This window comes from Ranitomeya imitator, chromosome 2 (assembly GCF_032444005.1).
Source record: "Ranitomeya imitator isolate aRanImi1 chromosome 2, aRanImi1.pri, whole genome shotgun sequence".
NCBI lineage: Eukaryota > Metazoa > Chordata > Amphibia > Anura > Dendrobatidae > Ranitomeya > Ranitomeya imitator.
Window position 1 is genome coordinate 854,097,508 of NC_091283.1, and position 16,824 is coordinate 854,114,331.

At 51.1% G+C, this 16,824-nt stretch overlaps 1 protein-coding gene and 1 non-coding gene across 2 annotated transcripts in view; both read right to left on the reverse strand.

The window, feature by feature from the left end:
- The window catches only part of EIF3A (eukaryotic translation initiation factor 3 subunit A), a 36,691-nt gene that overhangs the window by 14,884 nt on the left and 4,983 nt on the right, over nucleotides 1–16,824 (reverse strand). The window contains exons 7-18 of the mRNA XM_069754406.1: nucleotides 16,389–16,493; nucleotides 16,175–16,273; nucleotides 15,974–16,090; nucleotides 15,562–15,747; nucleotides 14,972–15,319; nucleotides 14,787–14,891; nucleotides 14,175–14,288; nucleotides 13,917–14,039; nucleotides 7,018–7,171; nucleotides 6,389–6,570; nucleotides 6,107–6,192; nucleotides 4,887–5,986 (exon numbers count right to left, since the gene is read on the reverse strand). Of these exons, the coding sequence (XP_069610507.1) occupies nucleotides 4,887–5,986; nucleotides 6,107–6,192; nucleotides 6,389–6,570; nucleotides 7,018–7,171; nucleotides 13,917–14,039; nucleotides 14,175–14,288; nucleotides 14,787–14,891; nucleotides 14,972–15,319; nucleotides 15,562–15,747; nucleotides 15,974–16,090; nucleotides 16,175–16,273; nucleotides 16,389–16,493 (2,719 nt within the window). The remainder of the gene's footprint in view (nucleotides 1–4,886; nucleotides 5,987–6,106; nucleotides 6,193–6,388; nucleotides 6,571–7,017; nucleotides 7,172–13,916; nucleotides 14,040–14,174; nucleotides 14,289–14,786; nucleotides 14,892–14,971; nucleotides 15,320–15,561; nucleotides 15,748–15,973; nucleotides 16,091–16,174; nucleotides 16,274–16,388; nucleotides 16,494–16,824) is intronic.
- On the reverse strand, nucleotides 15,395–15,528 carry LOC138668333 (small nucleolar RNA SNORA19). Its single transcript, XR_011319159.1, has one exon. It is a non-coding gene; the product is annotated as a small nucleolar RNA SNORA19 (small nucleolar RNA).

The window sequence follows — 16,824 nt, forward strand, 5'->3', positions numbered from 1 at the left end:
CACGCTGTAGGAACAGTGGACCATGAAGCCACCTTGCAGAACTGAGAAGCAGAGCACTAATACCGAACGATCCAGGTCTCCACTGCACATGCAGAGTGACCCCAAGTGGCGGCAGCCTATCCTTTACTCGATATACTTCCAAGATGGCAGAATGGACCCAAAGATCAATAGCTGTCTTAGAAGCAGGTAGCCTTCTATGATGACCCTAGGAGATCACAAACAAGAAACCCAAGCGTCTTAAGGATGTTGTCCAGGAAGAGTAGAGCAGTGCTCTGAAAAGATCCAGTTTGTGAAGAGACTGCTCCAGAGGATGGAAAGGAGACTGGCAGAACGAGGGAAGGAAGATATCCTCATTGAGGTAGAAGAGGGTTACCACCTTGGGGAGAAAAATTGAACTGGATGCAAGACCACACTATCTTGTTGGAGAACCAGGAAAGGAGAAAGATATAAGAGTGCTGCTATCTCTGAGACTGGGCTGATGGACGGGATTGCCATAAGAAAAGAAACCTTCTAGGAGAGCAAAGTCGGAAGGACGTTCATCACCAAATTGAGGTTCCATGGAAGGCCGGTGGAGTGTAACTGAATGGGTAATGCCCTGCAGGAACGTTTTTATCTGACAGTGGTAAGCCATATTGCTTTGGTAAAGAATAGAAAGGGCAGATACCTGACCCATAAGAGAACTGAGAGACAGACTGGACTCAAGACCAGACTGTAAAAAGGCCAGGAGGGAAACAATAAGACAAGAGTGCAGCCTGGCTTCACACCAGCAAAAAAAGGCCTTCCATGCGCGGGGGGTAGATGCGAGAGACATAGGCCTTTTATTATGGTGTAGAGAAACTGATCAGAAAACCATGCAGCCGTTAACACTGCAGCTTCATCAGCTATGCCATTAGAGAGACTGAATTCTGGTTGGAAAGAAGACCCCGAGAAAGGTCAGGACGATTCAGAAGCTTCCAAAAGGCGTCTGCGAGAAGGTCAATTACCTCCGTGTACCAAACTCTTCCGGTCCGGATGTCAGCTACGAGGATGACTATCACCCCTTTTGCCATGATCTTCTTGATGAACACGAGAATCAGAAGAAAGGGAAAAATTACAGAAGGGTGAATTGGGACCAAGGGATCACTAAAGCATAGAAGTCAACTGCTAGGGGATCACGGAACCTGGAGCTGATGGACTTTGTTGTTCATTCTGGACGCCATCAGGTCAGCTCTACCGAAGACAAATTTAATTGAAGCCTGTGGGATTCAGAGACCACTTGCGGCTTTGAAAGTCAGCAGGGCCAGTTGTTCTCCGGGGATGTGCACTGCCAAAATCACTGGTAAGCTCTGTTTGGTCCATGACCGGATGCAAGATACTTCTGACATGACTGGATTGCTCAGAGTTCTGCCCTGGTGATGGGTGTATACCATGGCTATGGCACTGTCACAATTAATGACTGGACAAGTCCTATCAGAGAAGGAGAAAGATAAATGTCTCTCTGTTCCAGAATGTTGATGGAAAAATAGGATTCTTGAACCGTGAGATTTTGTAATACTGCTCCCCAACCCAGGAGACTAGGGTCTGTCATCACAAGTCCATATATTGGTAGAAATGATTTGCCGCAATAAATGAGAGAAGACTTCCACCAGGCTAGGGGCTGTTTTACTCGAGTAAGGAGGATAGATCGGTACAGAGAGACCATCTTGTCTCAATGCAAAAGGGGGGCTAGTTGGAGGGGTCAAGTGTGCAACCGTGCAAATGGAACTGCCTCCATTGCCACTACCATCTTGGCCAACACTATAAGGCAAAGCCGAAATGAGCAATGAGAGAGCAAGAATTCCAAGAAGAGTAAACATATTTTCTTAGGGAAGGAAAATTCTTGTGCATGTGGTATCAAACAGCATTCCCGGAAACACTAAACGTTGGGCTGGGATCAGAGAGGACTTTGATCTGTTAATGATCCAGCCAAGACGGGAAAGTGTGTTGAGAGTAATTTGCGGCAGGCTAGACAGAATGGGGGTATGATTAGGAAGTCATCCAGGTAAGTGATAGCTAAAATCCCTGTGGTTCGAAGGATGGCCATGACAGCTGCCATGATCTTTGTAAAAGACCCTGGGGCGGTTGCTAGCCCGAAAGGAAAAACCATTAGCTAAAAATATGAGTCTTGGACTGCGAAACCAAGAAATCTTTGATAAGCCAATGGTGTTGTGAAGGTAGTCCTGGATGTCCACTGGACTGAGGTACTCCTCGAGCTCAATGGAGGACATCAAAGAACAAAGGGACTCCATCCAGAAGTGGCTCAGATGGACACATCTGTTTTGGAGCTGGATATCCAGGACGGGGCCTTCTTTGGGACCGCAAAGCGGTTTGAATGAAAACTTAAAAGCGTTCCCGAGGAGGAACAGTAATGATAATGCCTGCTTGGCAAAGAAAAGTGGTGGCATTGAAAAAATGGAGGCTAGGGAGTGGATTGGGTGGAGGCAGGGAATCAAAGCCACGATTCTGAGGGAGGGAAGAAAATTCTATTTTGTAGCCATAGAAGACTACTTCCATGACCCAAGAATAGTCAACTGCGGAGAGTCGAACGTTCCAAAAAAGAAGGAGACGGCAGTCCATCCTGAGAGGGATCCATGGTGTGAGTGCCCCGTCATGCAGAGGAGGACCGGTTTATCTGGAAAATACAAAAATGTACGAAAGTAGTGAAAATGGAGGGTACACGTCTTCTGGGGAGGGGGTGCTTGGATCTTGACTGGGGAAAAGAAGTCCTCTTTCCACTGGTAGCATCCGAAATGGTCTGATCCAACATGGCTGCAAACAGGCAGGAGCCTTGGAAGGCTAGTGCGAGACAACTTAGAAGCTGAGTCCGCATTCCATGCTTTAAGCCTTCGAACCCTACGTATGGCCACGATGTTGTTGAAAAACCAGGGCAGAGCAACCGGTAGCAACTAGAGATGCAGAGCGGAGTTATTTTCCTGTGTGACAATCTGATCGGTCAGATCCGGTCAGAATCCGACTACGAGACAACAGACTCCTGAACTGCCTGGGGTTCGGGTGAAGGGGAACACAAAATGGAAGCCACCCTGGAGGACGTGGAGGGAGCAGACCTGGAAGAGGAGCTGGTACGCACCTGCTTCTTGGTTCTCATGCACGACCTACCATGATGGAGCTGGTCCGATCCACGCAGAATGACGGCACTCCAGTGGCGGCTGATGGGTTAGGCAGACGCTCTGACTAGGTCAGTGACAGAGCAGCGGCCCACCCAGGGAGAGGGAGGGGGCATGCTCTGGTCTCTGGCGGTGGGAGTCTCCTGTGGCTTCGGCACAGTGTGGGGGGCCTGCAATCCAAGCACAGAGCAAAGGGCTGACCTGAGGGAATCTTTAATTTCATGAGTAGCAGACAAATTGAAAGACTATAGAGGAGTGGGAGCAATTCTCCCTGAGGTTAGACACAAAGAATAAAAGGGTTCCACTAAGGGTATGTAATGGGTAGTGTGGCCCAAATAGACCAGAGCCTATGCCGTTCCTGAGGTAGGAGGAGCCCTGGTGCAGAATCCTGTGCTGAGAGCAGAGGCTGAGGATCGACTAGTCGGAGAGAGTTGCTGGACCGAAGCTGGAAATGAGCAAACCGTAACGGCACTAAGCAGGGGAAGATGGGCGAAGGAAAAAAGAGGAGAAAAACTTCCTAAGCAACTGTATTTTGGTACAGAATAAAGTGGTACCGGATAGATAAGACATTAAAAGAATGGGTGGGCCCAAAAAGTGCCCGGCAGTGCTGAGACAGGGGCAATCCCCCAGAAAATCAAGAAGGCCTCGAAAAAGCCAGGAAATAAATGTAGAATGGGATCTGACAAAAACGACGAACAGTGCAGAAAAACCGGAACAGGGGGGAAAATAGCCAGAAGACCCTACAGGACCTGGAACATTGACCGAGGAGCGACGCTGCGGACCCCCGGAGTCAAGAGAATCTGATCCTGAAGATATGTAGAAAACTGTCATTAGGAGCCCGGGAAGCGGAGCTTTCCTCTCTGCAGTCTCACTACAAGCGGGCAGAGATGGGTGGAGAGGACTGTCAGCCAGATCGCTCCAAACACTGGGTTAGGGTCCTGCCGTGTAGACCAGAGTGGGCATGATGTGGGTATGAGGTGGGTATGACGTGGGCATGATGTGGGCATGAGGTGGGTATGATGTGGGCATGAGGTGGGTATGATGTGGGTATGAGGTGGGTATGATGTGGGCATGAGGTGGGTATGATGTGGGTATGATGTGGGCATGACGTGGGTATGATGTGGGCATGAGGTGGGTATGATGTGGGCATGACGTGGGCATGAGGTGGGTATGACGTGGGCATGATGTGGTTATGTGGGTATGAGGTGGGTATGAGGTGGGCATGACGTGGGCATGAGGTGGTTATGTGGGTATGAGGTGGGCATGATGTGGTTATGTGGGTATGATGTGGGTATGATGTGGGCACGTGGGTATGATGCGGCACGTTCCACACGGTTCCCTTGGTGGGATGACAGAGTGAGCGGTTGCACTCTGATGCCAAAGTCACAAGCTACATCTGAAAGAAGAAGGAAAATAATGAAACAACTGTAAGGTACAGACAGGTCTGGGAACAGCGTCTGCCTCCTGCTAACACTAAGCTAGCACTGAATATCGCGGCTCCAGACGGTGGGTGTAACCTGCTAAGGAGCAGTTCAGTTTTTGTCGCTAGTGACAGCCTGCTAGTGACAGCCTGCTAGTGACAGCAGCGCACGCCCATGGTTTCCTGTGCCCCCAATGAAGCAATAGAGAAATAAAAACCTCTATCTATACGCCCACTACTATGTGCAGGAGTGTAGTGTATAAGAGCAAACGTTGTGATAGGTCCTCCTGAACTGTTCCCATCAGAGGAAACTCATTTATCACCTGGGCGACTGGACCCATAAGGTTTCCAGGGCGTTTGTCCTCCATCATCATCATCATCACCTCCACGCCTGGGACCTCTGTCTTCATCTCCACCTCTCCTGGGACCTCTGTCCTCACTACTTCTCCACGAACTACGGTCTTCCTCCAATCCTCTACGTGGTGTTCTATCTTCCTCATTGCCCCTTCGTGGTCCACGATCCTCGTCAAAGCCACGCCTGGGGCCCCTGTCCTCGTCAAAGCCACGCCTGGGGCCCCTGTCCTCGTCAAAGCCACGCCTGGGGCCCCTGTCCTCGTCAAAGCCACGCCTGGGACCCCTGTCCTCGTCAAAGCCACGCCTGGGGCCCCTGTCCTCGTCAAAGCCACGCCTGGGGCCCCTGTCCTCGTCAAAGCCACGCCTGGGGCCCCTGTCCTCGTCAAAGCCACGCCTGGGGCCCCTGTCCTCGTCAAAACCACGCCTGGGGCCCCTGTCCTCGTCAAAACCACGCCTGGGGCCCCTGTCCTCGTCAAAGCCACGCCTGGGGCCCCTGTCCTCGTCAAAGCCACGCCTGGGGCCCCTGTCCTCGTCAAAGCCACGCCTGGGGCCTCTGTCCTCATCAAAGCCACGCCTGGGGCCTCTGTCCTCATCAAAGCCACGCCTGGGGCCCCTGTCCTCATCAAAGCCACGCCTGGGGCCCCTGTCCTCATCAAAGCCACGCCTGGGGCCTCTGTCCTCGTCAATGCCTCTCCTTGGAACACGATCATCGTCAAAACCTCTCCGGGGACCTCGATCTTCATCAAAGCCCTTCCTAGGTTCACGGTCATCATCTTCAAAAGCCATCCTTGGACCACGGTCCTCATCAAAGCCTCTTCTAGGACCCCTGTCATCTTCAACACCTTTCCTAAGACCGCGATCCTCTTCTACACCTCTCCAAGACCCTTTATCCTCGTCTACATTCCGCTTTGGTCCTCTTTCGTTTGGCCCACCGCGGGGTGGTGCATGATCTTCATCTAAATGACCTTCAGCATCCTTTTTGAAGAGAGATCCTTCATCAGTGATTGGGGCATTCTCTTCCATTTCTGGTCTTGGCGATTTGTCAGATTCCTGTCCTCTGCGCCATTCCCTGGAGAAAAAAACAAACACCAGAACATGACACATTTAGGAACAAGGATCATAAAGTAGTGGGGAAAGGAACCGGAACCAAATCTTTACTGGCAATGGCCAATATAGGAAGAGGACCTACCGATCTGCTGGTTTACTGCGATCGTCAGCATCGCCTGCTCGCCGCCAACCGCTCTCAGCCTCTCTATCAGCCCAGCGACTGGAGTCCTAACATGAAAAGGACATTATAGATTGTGTGTCACGGCTCATACAAGACGTCTTGTCTTAAAGTTGAGAGATCATACTAAAGAGTGAGGACAGGGCCCGTGCAGACAGTGTTCGCAGCGGATTCTGACCGCAGATTACATAAATTACAACCAACAGAAGTTCTATAGACCGCCACCATTTAGCAGAAGGTGGGTACCTTTCTAAAAGTGTCATCTCCACCACGCCGCTCCTCATCCCGCCGCCGCTCCCTCTCCTCAATCTCCAGCTCCCGCTGGCGTTTCTTACGCTCCTGCTCCTCAAGCTTCCTGACACGTTCTTGGTATTCTCGCTGCTCAGCTTCTCTCTTTTCATTCTCTATCTGCTCTCGCTCTTCTCGTTCTGGAACCAAGAGAGGAAACGTTACCGGTGGATGGACTGGTGATGTTGTAACCAGTGACCATCACAGCCACCATACTGACCTTTACCAGCACAGTACATTTCATGGCCCAACGGTCACATCTTTCAGTTCCCAGCACAGGAACTACTTGCTAATTTGCATAGTGATATGATGAGAAGTGCTAACAGGAAACTGCGCACCCCAATCTTGTGAAAAGTGGACTAATCAGAAAGCATTTGACAGAGTGCTCTGGATGAGCGGCACACTACCACCACCACCATATTACGGGCACACTACCACCACCATATTGCGGGAACACTACCACCACCACCACCATATTGCGGGCACACTACCATCACCATCATGTTGCGGGCACACTACCACCACCACCATATTGCGGGCACACTACTACCACCACCACCATATTGCGGAGTGGCCGCCGCACGCACCTTTCTTCAGCTGCTCCTCCTGCTCCCTCTGCTCCTCCTCCTCCTTGTGCTTGTAGTAAGCAATGCGCCGCTCCTCCTTGCGTTGCCTCTTGCGCTCCTCCAGTCGAGCCTTCCTCTCTTCCGATTGTCTGTCCTGGAATTGCTTCAGTTTATCCTGAAGTAAATGTGAAAACTTAAAATCCTACAAGGCACAAATGAGGCGGAGGCGTCTTCCACGGGATGTTGGGAAGGGCAGCTTACAGGGGTTTTCTGAATACATTATGTCCATCACCTCTTCACTGGATAAGGTGATCAGTGTTCAGATTAGACCCGCTGGGCCCTCAGCTATATCTAGAGGAGGGGGCCCCAGAGCCACCAGGCTGCGGTGAAGATGGCACATATGGGCTACTTTCCATTGTTCATGAGACTGAGGAAGTTAATGGGGAATTCTCATCTCCAAGATCTATCCCAGTATGTAATAGGTGTATGTGGTGAAATATGTGTATATATATTATATATATCTATATGTGTGTAGTGAAATCTGACATCTGTTTAGGGTTATATGTGTGGCCAGTGATAATGTAGCATCTGTCCTGAAGGCCAGTGGCACCTAGGTGTTAACAGGTACTTCCTTGGGAAGAATAAAGGTACCGTCACACTGAACGATATCGCTAGCGATCCGTGACGTTGCAGCGTCCTGGCTAGCGATATCGTTCAGTGTGACAGCGACCAACGATCAGGATCCTGCTGTGACATCATTGGTCGCTGCAGAAAGTCCAGGACTTTATTTCGTCGCTGGGCTCCCTGCAGACATCGCTGAATCGGCGTGTGTGACGCCGATTCAGCGATGTCTTCACTGGTAACCAGGGTAAACATCGGGTTACTAAGCGCAAGGCCACGCTTAGTAACCCGATGTTTACCCTGGTTACCATCGTAAAAGTAAAAAAAACAAACACTACATACTTACCTTCCGTGTCTGTCCCCGGCGCTGTGCTTCTCTGCACTGGCTGTCAGCGCCGGTCAGCCGGAAAGCAGAGCGGTGACGTCACCGCTGTGCTTTCCGGCCGCTGTGCTCACAGTCAGTGCAGGAAGCAGAACGCCGGGGGACAGACAGCGGAAGGTAAGTATGTAGTGTTTGTTTTTTTTACTTTTACGATGGTAACCAGGGTTAACATCGGGTTACTAAGCGCGGCCCTGCGCTTAGTAACCCGATGTTTACCCTGGTTACCGGCATCGTTGGTCGCTGGACAGCTGTCTGTGTGACAGCTCTCCAGCAACCAAATAGCGACGCTGTAGCGATCGACATCGTTGTCGGTATTGCTGCAGCGTCGCTGAGTGTGAAGGTACCTTAAGAATTCTTTCTCCAGATCTCACCAGGAGGTCTAGCTAAGGCCAAAGAACAAAGGAACACTTGACACCTCTGAGGTCTTGGAGGGGAGATGCTAAATTGGGCCTGAGGGAAGGTATCCCTGGGAACCATTTCACACGTGTCCCAGAGGAAAATAATATATATTCATTAGTAGCGCGGCCGTGCCCAATCAAACAGGCAGCAGTTATGATATTGGCCGGAGGGGCCGGTCTAGAAACCTGACCTCAGACCAAAGTTATAAATTCAGGCTGCAGACAGAGAATTGTGTTCACATGTGAGGGCAGCCTGAGAAGCTGATGTGTTCCACAACTACATTCACCCCCCTCAGGGAGCAGAAAGCAGACTACAAGTTAGATGATTTCTGTAAGTTTCCTCCTCTTTATTTTATACTGTTTTGCATAAGTTGTATGTCTTTTTATTCTCATATTTTTATACCTTTTTCTTATTGTAAGCATTGAACCTTTTTCTATTAAAGTATAAACCTTTAATAAGTTGAACCTTGAACGTTCTAAAGAATCCATAGCCTAAAGCTGTGTGAGCCTTATGAGTGATAGACATATTTTTATTAGTTATTTCTGGGACTCCTCGCCCGTGTATTCGGTGAGTGGTGGCAGCGTGTATGAGCGGGTGTGTGGCCTGGGTCGGTGTGTGATTTATGATCCCATTACAGCATAGGACAGAGGTTGAATGCTGGACTGAGAGAGGGGAGATAGATTAACCCTTGTAGGCACAACCCCAAGTCACGTGCTGAGAGCAGGCACGTGACGAATAAGTGACACCACGGAGAAGGGATCCATGACAGTGGGATAGTTTTTCTGATTCGCTGCGTCTCTTTCCTTATCTGCAGGCATTTCAAGACCTTAGGTTTCCATGGTTACGATCACTAGCAACTGTCAGTATATCAGTGGTCCTAACCTAAGGTCCTGCAATGCCTGCAGATGAGGAAAGAGACGCTGCGAATCAGAAAAACTATCCTACATTTCTAATTGGAGGCATTTGCTAATATTATTACACCTATTACATATTGGGATAGATCTTGGAGATGAGAATCTCTCATTAAACTGCATGTACAAGGAAAGATAAGCATGTAATCAGTGGAAACCGGCTGCTGATCCCCCGATGGACAAGCAAAACGCTCATCCATGGGGCAAAACAATCTGACATGTGCAGCACAAGCAATGATCGTGTCTGGTGTAATCACGGGTCGCACTGCCCAAAACCATGGCAGCCTACGTAGACCAAGAGACCAATTCCAGAGCGCATGTTTTACTGCAGTCTGCTGTGTAATCAGGACTCGCACTGCCGAGAACCATGGCAGCCTATTCCAGAGCGCATGTTTTACTGCAGTCTGCTGTGTAATCAGGACTCGCACTGCCGAGAACCATGGCAGCCTATTCCAGAGCGCATGTTTTACTGCAGTCTGCTGTGTAATCAGGACTCGCACTGCCGAGAACCATGGCAACCTATTCCAGGGCGCATGTTTTACTGCAGTCTACCTGTGTAATCAGGACTCGCACTGCCGAGAACCATGGCAACCTATTCCAGGGCGCATGTTTTACTGCAGTCTACCTGTGTAATCAGGACTCGCACTGCCGAGAACCATGGTAACCTATTCCAGAGCGCATGTTTTACTGCGCTCTACCTGTGTAATCAGGACTCGCACTGCCGAGAACCATGGCAGCCTATTCCAGAGCGCATGTTTTACTGCAGTCTGCTGTGTAATCAGGACTCGCACTGCCGAGAACCATGGCAGCCTATTCCAGAGCGCATGTTTTACTGGAGTCTGCTGTGTAATCAGGACTCGCACTGCCGAGAACCATGGCAACCTATTCCAGGGCGCATGTTTTACTGCAGTCTACCTATATAATCAGGACTCGCACTGCCGAGAACCATGGCAGCCTATTCCAGAGCGCATGTTTTACTGCAGCCTACCTGTGTAATCAGGACTCGCACTGTTGAGAACCATGGCAACCTATTCCAGAGCGCATGTTTTACTGCAGTCTACCTATATAATCAGGACTCGCACTGCCGAGAACCATGGCAGCCTATTCCAGAGCGCATGTTTTACTGCAGTCTGCTGTGTAATCAGGACTCGCACTGCCGAGAACCATGGCAACCTATTCCAGAGCGCATGTTTTACTGCGCTCTACCTGTGTAATCAGGACTCGCACTGCCGAGAACCATGGCAGCCTATTCCAGGGCGCATGTTTTACTGCAGTCTACCTGTGTAATCAGGACTCGCACTGCCGAGAACCATGGCAGCCTATTCCAGGGCGCATGTTTTACTGCAGCCTACCTGTGTAATCAGGACTCGCACTGTTGAGAACCATGGCAACCTATTCCAGAGCGCATGTTTTACTGCGCTCTACCTGTGTAATCAGGACTCGCACTGCCGAGAACCATGGCAGCCTACTCCAGAGCGCATGTTTTACTGCAGTCTACCTGTATAATCAGGACTCGCACTGCTGAGAACCATGGCAGCCTATTCCAGGGCGCATGTTTTACTGCAGTCTACCTGTGTAATCAGGACTCGCACTGCCGAGAACCATGGCAGCCTATTCCAGGGCGCATGTTTTACTGCAGTCTACCTGTGTAATCAGGACTCGCACTGTTGAGAACCATGGCAACCTATTCCAGAGCGCATGTTTTACTGCGCTCTACCTGTGTAATCAGGACTCGCACTGCCGAGAACCATGGCAGCCTATTCCAGGGCGCTTGTTTTACTGCAGTCTACCTGTGTAATCAGGACTCGCACTGCCGAGAACCATGGCAGCCTATTCCAGGGCGCATGTTTTACTGCAGTCTACCTGTGTAATCAGGACTCGCACTGTTGAGAACCATGGCAGCCTATTCCAGGGCGCATGTTTTACTGCAGTCTACCTGTGTAATCAGGACTCGCACTGTTGAGAACCATGGCAACCTATTCCAGAGCGCATGTTTTACTGCGCTCTACCTGTGTAATCAGGACTCGCACTGCCGAGAACCATGGCAGCCTACTCCAGAGCGCATGTTTTACTGCAGCCTACCTGTGTAATCAGGACTCGCACTGTTGAGAACCATGGCAACCTATTCCAGAGCGCATGTTTTACTGCGCTCTACCTGTGTAATCAGGACTCGCACTGCCGAGAACCATGGCAGCCTATTCCAGGGCGCATGTTTTACTGCAGTCTACCTGTGTAATCAGGACTCGCACTGTTGAGAACCATGGCAACCTATTCCAGAGCGCATGTTTTACTGCGCTCTACCTGTGTAATCAGGACTCGCACTGCCGAGAACCATGGCAGCCTATTCCAGGGCGCATGTTTTACTGCAGTCTACCTGTGTAATCAGGACTCGCACTGCCGAGAACCATGGCAGCCTATTCCAGGGCGCATGTTTTACTGCAGTCTACCTGTGTAATCAGGACTCGCACTGTTGAGAACCATGGCAACCTATTCCAGAGCGCATGTTTTACTGCGCTCTACCTGTGTAATCAGGACTCGCACTGCCGAGAACCATGGCAGCCTATTCCAGGGCGCATGTTTTACTGCAGTCTACCTGTGTAATCAGGACTCGCACTGCCGAGAACCATGGCAGCCTATTCCAGGGCGCATGTTTTACTGCAGTCTACCTGTGTAATCAGGACTCGCACTGTTGAGAACCATGGCAACCTATTCCAGAGCGCATGTTTTACTGCGCTCTACCTGTGTAATCAGGACTCGCACTGCCGAGAACCATGGCAGCCTATTCCAGGGCGCATGTTTTACTGCAGTCTACCTGTGTAATCAGGACTCGCACTGCCGAGAACCATGGCAGCCTATTCCAGGGCGCATGTTTTACTGCAGTCTACCTGTGTAATCAGGACTCGCACTGCCGAGAACCATGGCAGCCTATTCCAGGGCGCATGTTTTACTGCAGTCTACCTGTGTAATCAGGACTCGCACTGTTGAGAACCATGGCAACCTATTCCAGAGCGCATGTTTTACTGCGCTCTACCTGTGTAATCAGGACTCGCACTGCCGAGAACCATGGCAGCCTATTCCAGGGCGCATGTTTTACTGCAGTCTACCTGTGTAATCAGGACTCGCACTGCCGAGAACCATGGCAGCCTATTCCAGGGCGCATGTTTTACTGCAGTCTACCTGTGTAATCAGGACTCGCACTGCCGAGAACCATGGCAGCCTATTCCAGGGCGCATGTTTTACTGCAGTCTACCTGTGTAATCAGGACTCGCACTGTTGAGAACCATGGCAGCCTATTCCAGAGCGCATGTTTTACTGCGCTCTACCTGTGTAATCAGGACTCGCACTGCTGAGAACCATGGCAGCCTATTCCAGGGCGCATGTTTTACTGCAGTCTACCTGTGTAATCAGGACTCGCACTGCCGAGAACCATGGCAGCCTATTCCAGGGCGCATGTTTTACTGCAGTCTACCTGTGTAATCAGGACTCGCACTGTTGAGAACCATGGCAGCCTATTCCAGAGCGCATGTTTTACTGCGCTCTACCTGTGTAATCAGGACTCGCACTGCTGAGAACCATGGCAGCCTATTCCAGGGCGCATGTTTTACTGCAGTCTACCTGTGTAATCAGGACTCGCACTGTTGAGAACCATGGCAGCCTATTCCAGAGCGCATGTTTTACTGCGCTCTACCTGTGTAATCAGGACTCGCACTGCTGAGAACCATGGCAGCCTATTCCAGGGCGCATGTTTTACTGCAGTCTACCTGTGTAATCAGGACTCGCACTGCTGAGAACCATGGCAGCCTATTCCAGAGCGCATGTTTTACTGCGCTCTACCTGTGTAATCAGGACTCGCACTGCTGAGAACCATGGCAGCCTATTCCAGGGCGCATGTTTTACTGCAGTCTACCTGTATAATCAGGACTCGCACTGCCGAGAACCATGGCAGCCTATTCCAGGGCGCATGTTTTACTGCGCTCTACCTGTGTAATCAGGACTCGCACTGCCGAGAACCATGGCAGCCTATTCCAGAGCGCATGTTTTACTGCGCTCTACCTGTATAATCAGGACTCGCACTGCCGAGAACCATGGCAGCCTATTCCAGAGCGCATGTTTTACTGCGCTCTACCTGTGTAATCAGGACTCGCACTGCCGAGAACCATGGCAGCCTATTACAGATCGCATGTTTTACTGCGGTCGGCTGTGTAATCAGGGTATTAAACAAGTGCCGATCGGTAAAGGTTTACAGATCAGCGGTTGTTTAGAGCTGTGGGTCGGTCCGTGCATTCAGACCTTTAAGCACTCGACTATCTCAGTGTCATGTAGGCAATGAATGCAGCACGGACCATGACACTTCAGGAGGAGCAGGGCTTGAGGTCTCCATTCTAGGGATTGAAGGGCAGGCAGTGCCTCCTGCAGATATTTAATAGGTGCCCTATGGATATGTGATAAATATCATCCATACATAATTACTCCATCCTACACTTGTGGCCAAAGAGAAGAGTCAGACATGAAACCTTCACACACACTTCTGGTGGACGCAGCATAGGAAAGGAAGCCATTGTCGAAGCATCGCCGGAAAAGGAATGAAAGGTGGAACTGTGACTGACCTCATAGACAGAGCGGCGGGCAGTCTTCAGCTTTGAAACAAACATGTCTCGATCTTCCAGCATCCGGGACATCCTGTTCTTGTGCTCCACGGCTTTCTCCCGCTCCAACATGAGTGTGCTAATCTGTGGGGACAAAAACCCCATAAAACACAGTAAGGTGAGACCCTCAGACCAGCACATCCCCAAAGACCATCCATGAGACCAGCACATCCCCAAAGACTGAAGGACGCCATCGTCCCCAGAGCTGAATGTCCATACCCGCTCTGCCTCCTGCTGCTCCCACAGCTCCATGTCCATGATCCTTTGCTCATCATAAGCCTTCTTAATCAGGGGGATTTCTTCCAGGCGTTTTGCTCTCTCAAAATAATCAATCTGACCGGAAACACAAATATAAACATGTTAAGTAAAGATCCAAGAGGCAGACCAGCCCAGCCCACCAGCCCAGCCCGCCAGACCAGCCCGCCAGACCAGCCCAGCCCGCCAGACCAGCCCAGCCCGCCAGACCAGCCCAGCCCGCCAGACCAGCCCAGCCCAGCCCGCCAGACCAGCCCAGACCGCCAGCCCAGCCCGCCAGACCAGCCCAGCCCGCCAGACCAGCCCAGCCCGCCAGACCAGCCCAGCCCGCCAGACCAGCCCAGCCCGCCAGACCAGCCCAGCCCACCAGCCCAGCCCGCCAGACCAGCCCAGCCCGCCAGACCAGCCCAGACCGCCAGACCAGCCCAGACCGCCAGACCAGCCCAGTCCGCCAGACCAGCCCAGACCGCCAGACCAGCCCAGACCGCCAGACCAGCCCAGACCGCCAGACCAGCCCAGTCCGCCAGACCAGCCCAGACCGCCAGACCAGCCCAGACCGCCAGATCAGCCACTTACCTTCTTCTCCTGATTCTTCAGACGTTCCTGCAGCTCCTTCTTCTCCTTCTCAAGCTGCTCCACCTGTTTGGCCATTATGAAGTCTGGATCCAACTCCTCCAGGTTCTGCAGAAGGTTCAGACATATTTAGTAATGATTTCACAGACGGTTCTGGTGCGGCAGCCCACACGTCCAGCGCTCCTTACCTCAATGTCTATGTCCTTGAAGGCTTTGGCGCCCAGCTCTGTTTTCTTGATCTGTTCTAGCCTCTCTCTCACTGTCTTCTTCTTGATCTGTTCATGTTCCTGAAGAATTCGCTCCTTCTCTCGCTCTTTGGCTTCCTGACGTAGACGTTCCTCCTCAGCCTTCCGTACTTTCTGGAGTTCGGCTTCTCGTTGCTCCAGTTCTTCCTTCTCTCTCTGGATATTGAGATTTTCTAGACGCTCCTTCCTTTCTTCAATGGTCTGACGACGTGTCAAGATACGCTGATGTTCTTTCCTTGAATTCTTCAAAAAAGAAGTGATAGCGAGCTGCTGCTGCTCTTCCTTCTCTTGCTGAAAGGAAAGCCACATGCGGTTAAGATGGATAATGGTGACCTTCATAATCTGATGGCCGTACTGGAGTGTAACACTTGTATGAAGGAGACTGGCAGCGGTAACTACTGTGGAGAAGTCACACTGCTAATTAGCCTTCAGCTTGGTCTAGCACATCAGAAATCACTCTGCTCATCATCAGAAGCAAAGCAGAACAACAAGATGTGCCACAGCAGAACTACGGATGGAGGGCAGCAACTCACCAGGATATGAGCAGGCTTAATGGTGGCCACCGCCTTGGACAGGACAGAAGACATAGCAGTCAGCTGGTTCCGGATATGCGCCGAGGGCATGTTCTGTAGGTAAGGTCCAACGGGTGCATCCTCCCGTGTAGAATAATTCAGATCGGAGCCAAAACTTAGCGTTCTGGAAGAATGGTCTATACGGACCTGTAGAGAACAAAGATAAGCACAGGAGTGGACACCAAGTGCGGGGCCAGGCGCACATGTATGAAGGGGCTGATGGAAGTAACCACCAGAAACAAGTTACGCTGCTAATTAGCCTTCTTTCTGTTGTCGGACATCGGGACACAGAGCAAGGCCTTGAAATGGGCCATGGAGACCAACATCCAAGGGATGCTGCACCCTAAAGACGCTGCACTCCGGAAACCCTCACCTGCAGATCGCAGTGACGGGCAGCATCCACAATGGCTCTCTCCAGCATGAACGCATCGACAAAAGGCACAAGGGACGTAAGGCGCGAGAACTCGATGCTCTGATAGATCTGAGCCACCTGTGGAAAGAAGAGCAGAAATCAGCGGTCATATCTGACCACACCGCAGAAGCGGGCAGACATGTCCTGCGGCTAGGGCCTCACCTGCTGCAGGAGGCGCAGGATGGTGTTGTTCTGGAGCTGCGGCACGTACTGCTGAAGCTCAGGCTCCTTCTCCGCTTGGTCTTTTACCCAGTCCAAAACCTTTAGGAAGACAAACAGTTAAACAGCTGGGGGCAAAACCTCCACAGTGGCGGAGAAGGCGGTGGCGGAGCAGGCGCGGCGGCGGCGAGGGGACCAGGCCACTGGAGCTTCGTACCTTGGTGACGCGTGCAGAGAGCTTCAGGGGGTGGAAGTCGACTTCTATCCAGTTGTACAGCTCCTTCACCTCAGGGACCACATACTGAAGAACATTGAAGCGGACCTACAACACCAGAGAGGCAGAAATCGTCAGGCCCCATAATCACAAGCTAAACTCCACACAACCAGCAGGAGATCTGGAAACCAAAAAGCCGGCCTTAACCCTTTCACCCCCGGGGGATTCCCAGTTCACATTTGTTTCCTCCCCTTCTTCCCAGAGCCATCAGTTTTTTCCTTTCCTGTCACTATGGCCATGTGAGGGATTGATTTTTTGCGGGACGAGTTGTACTTTTGAATGACACCATTCATTTTATCATGAGATGCACTGGAAAGCGATGAAATAAATTCCAAGTGCGGTGAAATTGCAAAAAACTAAAAAGTGATATTCCACAATT